The sequence below is a fragment of the Thermobia domestica genome, chromosome 10 (assembly GCF_964235325.1).
Source record: "Thermobia domestica chromosome 10, izTheDome1.hap1.1, whole genome shotgun sequence".
Lineage (NCBI taxonomy): Eukaryota > Metazoa > Arthropoda > Insecta > Zygentoma > Lepismatidae > Thermobia > Thermobia domestica.
The window spans coordinates 10,607,815-10,620,110 of NC_137463.1; the positions used below are offsets into that span (position 1 = coordinate 10,607,815).

General features: G+C 35.6%; 1 protein-coding gene across 2 annotated transcripts in view; it reads left to right on the forward strand.

Annotated features, from left to right (window-relative positions):
• The window catches only part of LOC145662276 (uncharacterized), a 729,687-nt gene that overhangs the window by 567,076 nt on the left and 150,315 nt on the right, over positions 1-12,296 (forward strand). For both annotated transcript variants that reach the window (XM_081727665.1, XM_081727666.1), the window contains one exon: positions 10,898-10,987. In XM_081727665.1, the coding sequence (XP_081583791.1) occupies positions 10,898-10,987 (90 nt within the window). The remainder of the gene's footprint in view (positions 1-10,897; positions 10,988-12,296) is intronic.

Consider the following 12,296-nt stretch of genomic DNA (forward strand, 5'->3'; position numbering starts at 1 on the left):
CACCCAAATTTTGTAGTAATATATATTAGGGTCCAGTACTATGATACCAAATGTTTAAATTTGGCAATTTCTAAAAACTTAAGGGGGCGGGCCAAGGTACCATTCCCGGGGGTTCACATATGTACTTATGTTTCATAATAGGGAATGGACTCCTATACATGGCCATATAACCATATAAGGTAAAAAAAATGAAATCTTTAAGTTTTACGTCCCATGTTTATGCCGGTTTTGCTAAAGGAGACGGTGATAATGAGTGAAATGAAGAAAGTAGGAGGAAACGGGAGAACCCCGAGAAAACCCACGAGCACGGTGTTTGTCCACCACAAAGTTCACTTGACGGGGGCTGGGATCAAACCCGGGACCCCAAGCACCAGAGGTGAACGCTCTACCACTGAGCCACCGCCCCCCCCCCCCCCAACCATATAAGGTAATAGGATCTCATCCAAGGAAATGAATTAGGTCAAAAAAAAAAAACGAAACACGTGGTACAACGTAATGCTTACGTTTATATTTTGGCAGTTTTATACCCCTAAAAGGGAAACGAGATAGACCACCGAAAAAATTTATAGTGATCTATATTAGGGTTCTATACTATTATACCAAATGTTTAAATTGGGCAATTTCCAAAAAAAATTTAAGGGGTGGGCCAAGGCACTCCTGCCGGGGTGCACAAATGTACCTACGTCTTACAATAGGAAATAAACACCTGTATACACCCATATAAGGTAATAGGACCTCATCCAAGGGAATAAAATAACCAAAAACCAAACACGTGGTTGTACTAAAATTTGGCAATTTTGTACCCCCTAAAAGGGAACGAAGTGGACCACCCAAATTTATTATAATACATGTTAGGGTCCCGTACTATAATACCAAATATATAAAAATGAGCAATTTCCAAAATTTAAGGGGTGGGCCAAAAGTACCCCTCCCAAATTTTTAAAGGAGTGCACAAATATACCCATATCTTATGAAAGGTAATGGACCCCTATACATGACCATATAACTATATAGGATAATAACCTCATCAAAGGGGATAAAATCGACCAAAAACCAAACACGTGGTACTACGTATTGCTTACGTTTATATTTTGGCAATTTTGTACCCCTAGAAGGGAACGAGGTGGACCACCCAAATTTATCATAATACATATTAGGGTCCTGTACTATAATACCCAATGTTGAAATTGGGCAATTTCCAAAATTGAAGGGGTGGGCCAAAGTACCCCTCCCAAAAATTTCAAGGGGTGCATTAATATACCCATGTCTTATAAAAGGGAATGAATCCCTGTATACGCCCATATAACCATATAGGGTAATAATACATCATCCAAGGGGATAAATTAGGTCAAAAACCTCCGAAATTTGAATTTTTGGCAATTTTTTACTCATAAAAGGGAACGACATAGACACCCAATACTGATAGAGGTACATACTGTGGTCCTAGGCTACCACACCCAATTTTTAGATTTGGCTATTTCCAAAATTTAAGGGGTGGTCCTATGTACCCTGCCAAAATCTAGAGGGGTGGTCCTAAGTACCCCTAGGTCATTGACACGGGCCAGGGACCATGGGTCCTGGGGGGGGGGTCCTATGTACCCCTGCCAAATTTTAGGGGGTGGTCCTAGGTACCCCTAGGTCATTGACCCCGGCAGGGACCCAGGGGCAGGGACCCAGGGGCCAAAAAGTGAGACCAAGTCATGCGATTACTACTAAGGTGCTGACCCGGAATTATTTCCCGAAGCAAGAATATTTTTTTTTCTGTAAGAGTAGTTCTTAAAAGAGAAGAAATAGAAAAATATGTTTAAATTTTTAACATTAGTCATTATTTTCCTAAGATTTTTTTAGAATTTCCACGAAAACGCTTTGAATTTTTGGGTTCTCGTCTTATTTGTGGAAGTATGGTACTGTAAACTGGAAAAGGCGGCAATAACGTATATTGAACATTGAACAAGGATAGTAATAAAGTCATAATAGTTGTTTCTCTCTCTTTCTTTTATTTATTGTAATGTGTATGAGTATCTTTCTTGATTGCGGAAAAAATCATCCTTCTTTATTTTAGATTTTTTTTTATTGCAAATACATACAGTATTCTGTTTAGTTTGTTGCAAGTACATGCTTCATTTACTTTATTGTAAGTGCATACGCCATTTACTTTATTGTACAAGTACTTAATTTATTTTATTGCAAGTACATATTCCATTTACTCTATTGTACAAGTACATCTCAATGTATTTTATTGCTAGTACATACTCTACTTACTATATATAAAATAAAACTCCATTTAAGTTGTTGCAAGTACATGCTTCATTTATTTTATTGTACATAGTTTACTTTGTTGCAAGTCCTTACTCCATTTACTTTATTGTACATAGTTTACTTTGTTGCAAGTCCTTACTCCATTTACTTTATTTGCATTCATTTTCCCCCGAATTCTCGTTCTAAATACCCTTTTTTTCCTCCTCGAAAATTAGACTTCAACTTCAGACCCCAACTTGAGATGGTTCATAATACGGGAATCAAAGATCTGCACGTGCACAAGAAAATATTTCACATGCATATTAGCTAAACAAGTCAAGATGTATATCGGTGTCAAATTTGGTCTTCCTTGAGATCAATTTTTTCTTCCATTTTTTTCCCCTATGAAATGAGTGACAAATAATGTATAAAACTGATGCATAAAGATAATTCAGATTTCATTCAGAGAACGATAGAATTACTGTGTAAAAAGAAAATACTTGTGACACAATTATGTTAATTTTGTACAGTAAATATGGTTCATGTGAAAAGTGTCAGGTTTTTTTTTTTCTTTAATATTAGAATAATTTGGGTATTTCGTAGCAGTTTGCTAATGGTATATGTTCAGCGATTGTGTAGCTTCTTGTGTTAGTTAGTGGTCACCGTCTTCTGTTTATTGTCGGACAACGAAAAGGGACATGCGTATACATACTCAGACTTCAAGGTCCGTGATGGTTACGTTGGAAATAGGTGATGGACAATAAAATACGAATATACATATGTACTTTGTTTTAAACATAAAAATAAGAGTTGAATCAAATTAAAACAACTGATTCAAAAACCAGTAATTAAAAAAATAACGAAATATGAACCATTTAGGCACGCTTCTTTCTTAGTATGTTTTTTAATATTTGTTCAACGTGCTGGCCATTTCTCAGATAATAAAAATGGTTGTGGTGTTTATATGTGAAACTCAAAACCACAACACCTTATTTCCGCAGCGAATTTCTAAAAAGTCAGACACTACACTTCCTTCTCATAGTTTTTTTTCTAAAATCTTTATATACACTGAGAAAAATCCGTTATCCGGACAACAGTAAATTGTACAAATATACGGTATCCTTATGTTTACTACAGACATCGGTGCAGAGCATACGTTATTATTATCCTACTTATGAACTGCCGTTTTTCCCGCTTAGATGTTACATCATGCCGTTGCAGGATGTCTGACATCCAACAGTCTTCCATATATTACATACGTATACTTATCTTTCTGTATATTACATACGTCCATCTGTATTTGACATCCTGACCGCCTATATACAGTTTTTTTTTCCTTTGTACGGAAAGTACGTATAGATGGAACACTTGTACGGAAAGTACGTATAAATTATACGTTTTCAGTTATACATTTGCTGTACGTTAAGTCCAAAAACTACAGGTTTACACATATAACCTGTTTTTACGTACACCTATGTTTTTTTCTCAGAGTATACTTCAAGACTTATGTGTTTTAGCGATAGTGTTTGTGTATGACTAGACATTTATTATATGCAGCCAGTGACCGAATTGGGTCTGTATGAGACCGGAAATGAATTAAGGTGCCAAAAATCATATCAGCTAAACATTTAAAACTTAGTTCTATTAATCCCTTGTTATTTATAAAATATAAACTAACATATACTATATATGTTATTGTATTGGTCATACAATTCAATATTGTTAATATTGTGTGTTCATATTACTATAGTTCGTAATTTGATTCGAACCCAAGGAACGTGACATTTTCTGATGAAACTAACAATGTTCAATGTAGACAAGGTGTTATGGTACATATTGACTTAACGTGACAAAATTAATGAGTTTAGCTGTGTATACACTAATGTGAATCTGTTTTAGTGGCAATGTATCTTTATCTCCCCATGCAAAGTTCCAGAAAAGAAAGTTGTATATATTCATCGACCCTTGGAAGTTTCCTCTTGACCTACAGTATAGACCAGTACTTTCTTTTGCGAGTAGAGTGATGGGTGAAAAAGGGTGCTCAGTTAATCTCCCTCTTAATTTACTTTCCACAGCTGAATCCGAGATTGATTTTTAAAATAATACTAGATGTTTTTTGTTTTGTTTTGTTTTTTGTTTGTTTTTTTACTCCCTTCCGTGTTCCTATTTTTGAGTTACAATAATTTCAATTACATATAGTGTAATCTTCGCCTAGTGATGAACTGAAGATGTCAAAACAATTGAACTTACCTCAAAAATATGTGGTAAGGAATCTAACTTACCGAAAATATATGTAACTTACCTCAAAAATATATAAAGGAATCTACGTTAACTCAAAAATACACGTAAAGGAATATAACTTACGTCAAAAATATAACTTAACTCAAAAGTATATAAAGGAATCTACCTAACCTCAAATAGACCCTATATATATAAAGGAATCTACCTTACCTGAAAAATACATGTACAAAAACAGAATAGGCCTGCACTTTAAACAAATGCTAACATCATCCTTGATTTCTTTGTTTTTGTTTTTGTTTTACGAGATTAAACTTTTTTTTTTTTTTTTTTTTTAAGGATAGGGAGACATTGGCGATGTTATCATCGGTTCGGATTGTTGTGGACCGACTACTGCACGCGTCGTCTTTCACAGACTCCTTATCCTCTCAAAACCGTCTGTACGATTCAAAAACGGTTGTTCGGCTTCATACCACATCACCATAAACTTTCTGGATAATTTTTAACCTTTTTGTTGCAAACATGTCGAGTTTACAGCAGAATTAATCGCTACACTTTGTTCGCCCATCTCATCCGTTTCGCATTTGGAAACAGACTAACAATAGTGATATGAATCATACACCTTGTCTTCTAAACTACTGAAACTTATACTAACGCCAATTTACATTCTTGTTAGATACGCCGAGTACTACGTAATTCAATCGTTGTCCCACAGAAAAGCGTTGGTAGGAAAGCTTTAAAAAATAAATTATTCCGGAAACTTGTGGACCACACTGTGTAATAATAATAAATGTCCAAAGATGAGCTATCACAATCAACAGATCTTTGAACAAGGTGACATGTTTGAGGGTAAATACTCACACGTAGTTTTTGAGAAAACCAGCAAGAACAAATTGTTGGAATTGTGGCAATTGGCGGTGAAAATCTATTATTCGTGGTAAATTAAGAAGGGTCAGAAATAGCCACTTATTAGGGTGAAATTGATACTCCTATCAAGCCTTTTATTATGACCAGGGCCCGGATCTTGTTGACAAGTCAACTTTTTTCTGCTACACATAGGACAAGGGAAGTTCAAATAAAAACGTTACCCTTCAAATCTGGGTTCTAAAAATATATTTTTTTAGGGTCAACTTTTGGTCACTTTATGCTGTTTTGAAGTTTCAGGTCATTTTTTAAATATTTTAAGGTAACTTTTAGGTTACTTATGGTCTTTTTATTCTTCTTCTTCTACATAAAGAAATCTTAAAATGAACACTGTTTAGGGATGTGAAAAACACAAAGTTAAATTATCTCTTTTTCCTGTTTCCTGACTATTGGGGTGGTAAAACTGCATTCTTAACAAGCTAATGAAAACTAAGCTGCAGATGGTTGACGAAAGGTGGGGGTTGGTAGGTGACCAAACAGATAGTTTTGGGTTAGTTTTCATAACTAAAAATTGATTAGAAAACATACAAAGATTTTAAACAGGGTTTTTATCCATTATTCTCATGTAGTCTACACTTGCGAACTTTTATTGTTTAAGAGTGCTTTCTAGTTTCAACTCGGGAGTGAATTGACGCTTTCAGTATGTACAATGCCGTACAATGGACTAATCACTGGACTGCAACTAACTGAAACAAAACTTCTTGAATATGAGTGATAAATGTTAATTAAATTCCAATAGATATTTAAAAATGTCAATGTTTAACGAAATAAACGTTTAAAGAAACGCAAGTTTTAATGTCAATTTTTGTGAATTTCAGGGCCATTTCACAGGAATTTTAGTGTCATTTTATAGGTCATTTTTTTTAGAAAATTTTAGGTCAACAACATCCGGGCCCTGATTATGACACTAGTAACGTGGCGATATATATACACTATAGTTAATGAAATACAACAACCCAAAACTATTACTAACTCTTAAACTTTAATTATAAACAGATTTCAGAGTAGTATGTATTTCTTTTAAAGTACTCTGCACCATAGCTATGAAAAAAAACATACAGTACTGGTACATTGCCTTTTTAAAATTATTTTTTGTGTGTTTTGCATAAACAAGGGTATATATCATGTGGTTAACTTCCTGGTCATATATATTGCGGAAACAAATTTCATGTATGCCAAATAAGGGTGCAAAACCGTTACACATATATTTTATTTCTTCAGGTAGGCATCTTTTTCTTGCTGTATTCCGTTCCTTGACGTCTTCTCCAGAGCAAGAGCTTCGCGAACCCCTTCCTTGACTCCAGCCTCATTCTGTGCAGTTGGGAACCCGCAGTGAGCTCCGTTGGAGGCTGATCATGCATTCTGAGCGAAAATGACGCAACTAGGCTACTCTTTTATGTAAACAGCTCGTTAGATGCTCCAACACACTATCCGCCGCCTCTTTTTGTTGATCATTTCTCAGCCCACTCTCGCTTCATTACTGCATTCTCTTGCTCCCTCATTCTTCAGTGCTTGGCGCCCACTTCTCAATAAAATGAAATTTCCTTCCTTCTGCGTCCCTTATTTGCTTCCCCTCAGAACTGTATAGGCCTACTGGAAATAAACGAATATCGGAAGGGGCAGCCGAACTTTGAAAACAAGGAAACGAACAGCATGTACAAAGTTAAGGAAAGGGAAGGGAAAGAAAAAGTTATTGTTTACGAATCTATATACCAGCGACATAATATGATTCTCTAATATAAAAGAAGCTATTGTTTGTAAGTGGCCCAGTGGCTAAGGCGTACGCCCTTGATGAACATGGTCGGATTCGATTCCCTGTGGGAGACCGTTGATTAGGATTAATTAGATTTCTGGTCTTTCGGCATGTTAAAACGTCACGTATGAGGGATTAAGTGAGCTTAATTACGTAACTGATCATTTATAAACTTGCTCAATACTACCCTGATTATAAGTTGAATATTGAAATATTCAAGTCTGCCTGTCATTTTAGAGACCTCCCAAAATCATGTGCTGCCAAAATGTCTTGAGCCGTGGCAAAAATGCGAACTAAAGCTCACACCCACACGTTGAGCCAATAAGGGTTCAGCTGTTGCTAAGCGAGAGGGCCTTAGCGAAAGAGAGTGGAATTCATTCAGCCGATAGCAGCGCTTGGAATGGAAGACTAGGTGTCAAGTCAATGTGGCATATCTATACATGCAAATAGACAATTATAAGTTTTCTGTTGTCATATTTTACCTATTGCAGGTGAAGTTTAGCTTTGACCAGGCAATGGTCTTCCTTTCTAGATTTGAATTTTTTACATTCGTGGAAACTTCTTGGAGACTTCTCCATTGAGACTCGGAAGATTTGATGCGGGATGATTTTTCAGTTGAAAACCTGGTCATTTTATATGAATTATTGTCCATGTTTGTTTAATCTATTTTTCCTTTTTAATTTCCTAAAAGGTCGTTATATCGTATTTTAAAATTTACAAAATCTTAGGAAAGTTCTAATGACAAAATATTGTTGTTATCTAATGATGAAAAATAAGAAGTATTTTGAAGTCTAATTTACTGTAAGGTTTCTTTCAATTTTTTTTTAATGATTTAATCCGAAATGCTAATTACTTTTATCTACTGGTAGGCACTATGTTGTATTACCACAGGTACTTTTTGACCATTTGCAAACACCAGGGGCGGAGCTAGGGGGCAATTGCCCCCCTCCCAGATGAGGAAACTTTCTTATTTTATATATAAATAAAACCCATCCCAGAATTTGGAGCTCTAAAAAGTAGCTACAAATAGCAGTATTACAACCCACCGCTCCCCCCCCCAGAAGTCCGTTTTGGATCCGCCCCTAGTAAACACTCTCCTTATGCTTCCAATGATTTGAGATAGGTTACAAAATCCTGTCCTTGTAATTTTAAAAATAATGTTATGCACGTATACAAAATCTAAAATATTACAGAAAAACCCTGTTGAGTTTCACCCACAGAATTAACATTATGGATTTTTTCTGAATAAAATTAGTGATGATTTTTTTTTTTTTTTTTTTCAATCATAGTTCGGGACTTCATTACAGTCGATATTCAACATTATTCATAATATTAACGGTTTACGTTGAATATCAGCAGTGAAAATAAATCACTTCTTCTTATTTATTGTAATGCGCCCCATAGCAGAACATGCCGCGATCTGCGATGTGATCGCAGAAAATTTGCCGCGCTTGTGCAGAAAGGTTGCCAAAGGAATAAAAAAAAAAAAAAGTATAGCCAACAGGAAAGTGTAGAAACATGCCTGCTATGTGTAGATGTCTTAAATGCACGGACGACACACATAAATATAGTTTGAACTGTTTTTTACGTCGCGTAAAGCGTATTTTTAACAATCACAAGCGTTTCTTCTGCAGACAATTTTTAAAAAAATCCTGCAGAAAATTTTTGAGTTACAAAAGCTCGTCGCAGAAAGACAAAGAAAGTTCTGCCATCGGGGTAATGCGTTGTTCTGCTTATTCAAAGGAATATGGGCTTCCACATCTTCCATGGGCGCCATGTTAATAACTCAACAGTTTAATAACTCAGTTCGTGAAAATCTTTGGTGTATGTTACTTTTCTTTTTCAACAATAACTTTTTTATGTAAAGCTGTACTGTTCTATTCAGTGATGTGCCGTAAACTATAATTTTACGTCTACGCGATTGTCTACTGTAATCTATACGTAATCTACATTACACATTTTCCCGTGTAGACTATGTAGACAACCACTATCAAATGTAAGGAAGAATTTCGTTGCTCATTTGTTCATATTTCCTCATTAAGTTGTTTTGCTTCGGTGCAGCGAAAGGTTAGGGAAACGACTAACATATAAAAAGTAGAGGGAATTATCTAATCTGTATGTTTACTCTGCTCTGCACATAGCACTTCCTTAGATTTTCCACTTCGAGCACTGTTTTTATAATGAAACTTACAAAACTAATTCTCACCTGTGGGCTTTCAGTCTTGAAGCTGCTGTATTTGACAATTTTTTCTGGCATATTTTACAAAATGCATAATATTTTTCATTTTCCTTCATCAAGACGAAACTATGTATTCGAAAGTTACTATTCGCTGGTTTAGGCATTTTATTTTGTACGCAATTTCGCAAGGTAACGACAAAAGAAAGCTCCTTTATTGTCCACGACGCCATATTAAATTACGTGTTGTTGACATATTCTACATAGTCTACGTTGTTTACATTGTCTACGCATAGTTGACACGTAAACGTAAACTATCGTTTTTTACGCGTAGACGCACATCTCTAGTTCTATTACGTGTAACTTCTACTCTTTGAACACGTTTCTCATAATTGGGGACATATCTATAAGATAACATTACTGATTAAAAAAATAAAATGAAATTTTAAATTAAAGTCCCACTTATTTATACTTTATGTATGTCCTTCAGACTAAAAAGAATAATTATACCAGAATTAGTAGAATGAGAACATGAAACGTGACTCCAAATAGACACGATCATTTTATCCCTTCCTTTTGCACCGCACTGCTGGATAATAATAGACACGAAATTTAATATATTACATCTTTTTTGACACACAAAATATACACATTACATTCACTACATAGGGTCTTTTTGACACAAAATATGCGCATCTCGTTCACTATATAGGGTCTTTTTGACACGCAGAGTATGAACATCTTATTCACTATATTGCGTCATTGTAACACAGAATATGAATATCTCATTCATTTGTTTTGAAGTTTGGAAATTGTATCTCTTAAGTTGCTAGCAAAAGGGAGTAAATTCTGTGTAGCAGTCGCAGGAAGAAAGAAGGGATTTTTATGACTCCATCTGTATAGGTACGAATACGAAATTTGGTACACAGGTGCTACTTCATAAACAAATACAGATATCTTGCACAAATTTTGGAAAATCCGGCCAAAAGACTGAGAGTGAAGAGCAAATTTTTCAGATCTTACATGTTTTATTACACATTTCCATAGAAGTACATGAAGTTTACTGTATAAACAGACAAATAAATGATTCAGTAGTAATAGTTTTTAAAATTGAACTCTAAAGGTGTGGGGGGGGGGCGGGAAGAAGAAATTGTTATTGCACGTTTCTTGTAAATTGTTGGACGTAAAGTTGTAAAATTTGGTCAAAAGCTCTTTGCAAAAGGAAGTGTTTTGGGACAAGAAGGAAAATAAAACGCAGAAGTACATCTTAAAAGGCTTAGCCAATAATAATACCTGTAAACGAGTTGAGTTGATTTTTAGTTTAGCGTCCCTTTCAGCAGCGAGGCTATATGAGACGTGGACCGACTGATTAACGTGGAATCCGAACCACATGAGCTCCCGCCGGGAATCGAACCCGGGTCTCCCACGCCAAAGGCGCGTACGCTAACCACTTAGCCACGGAGGAGCTCTACCTAAACGAATTTAGACCAATAATAATAAGTTAACATACTTTTTTAAATCATATTTTCGACCAATTTTTGCTAAATCGTATTTTCTGTTTCTTTCAGGATATGGAAGGCTTTATGTTAATTGTTACCTCGTCGGGAAAAATAGTTTTCATTTCGGAAATGGTGGAGAAGCTGCTGGGGCATACGCAGGTAAGGAACTTTTCCATACTAAATCCTTTACTAAAGATTTTGGTTTAACAGCACAACTTATTCACTTGATATTATAAATATTGTTTATGCCTCTCATATGTAATGTTATGTGTAGAGAGTATCACTAAACGTTTCGATACCATGGCTTATTAATTACATTTGGTAGATTTTAAATGAGGACTTAATACATTAGAGTACAGCATTGTCCTGATTCAACTAGATCTTGTGATAATCAGATCGTGTGCTAAATATAGAGCGTAAAAATTTGTTTACAGCTAAAATAAAAACTAGCAAATTTTCAATTTTGTTTTTCACTGACGATTAATACATTTACCAACGTTAGTATCTCAATGTTTTGCGTGAGCCGCAGTGGCTCAATGGTAGAGCATTCACTTCTGGTTCGATCCCTGGTTCGATCCCAGCTCGCGCCAAGTAAGCTTTTTGGTGGACAAACTCGGGGTTCTCCCGTTTCCTCTTACTTTTTTCATTCCACCATTTCATTCATTTCTCATAATCACCGTCTTCTCTAACCTAGCGGGCATAACTGTGGGACGTAAAACTGATTTTTTTTTCATTTTCGTATCCCAAATATACAGCGTAAAGCTTTCTTTATAGCTAAAATAAAAACTAGCAAATTTTAAATTTTGTTTTTCACCGTCCAATAATACAATTACCAATTACAAATATTAGTACCTCAGTGGCTCTTACGTTCACCATACGAGATATATATATACAGCAGGAGATATATATTGAGAAGAACACCGTGTTGTTGTTCTTGTTTCCACGATACGTTGTTCAATCGCCTATTTCTTTTACACCGCCGCAGTCTCATTTTCGCATTGCTCAATACTAGCTCTTACCGGTAGCACCAGGCTTGTGTTAACCGCAACATCGGGCCTGTGTTAACCACAACATTGGACTCTTGATGTTGAAATAGCTCGGTACAGTGGTAGTCATGCTATGATACTGGCCTGGGTTAAGATGGAATTTTATTAACACCGTTATTCTTTGGTATGTGCTCTTCATGATACCATTTAGAATATATGTTTCTGCTATGGAAAGGGAGATAAAATAATGGAAACTTTTTTGTGTGTGTGTTTATTCGTGGATTGGTGGTTCTCGTGTGTCGTCTACGTAATGAGTTAGTTATGCTATTATGGTGGCTTCTCGTGTAAAAATTTCTGGGAAAAAACTGCCACAGAAAATAGCCTTTGTTCTGTGTCTCCAGTGCGTGCCTTGAAATGACGAATTCCTTGATGAAAGAAGTGAAAAAGAAGCAGTTGAGAATAATTATAGGTTTGTAGAAAAG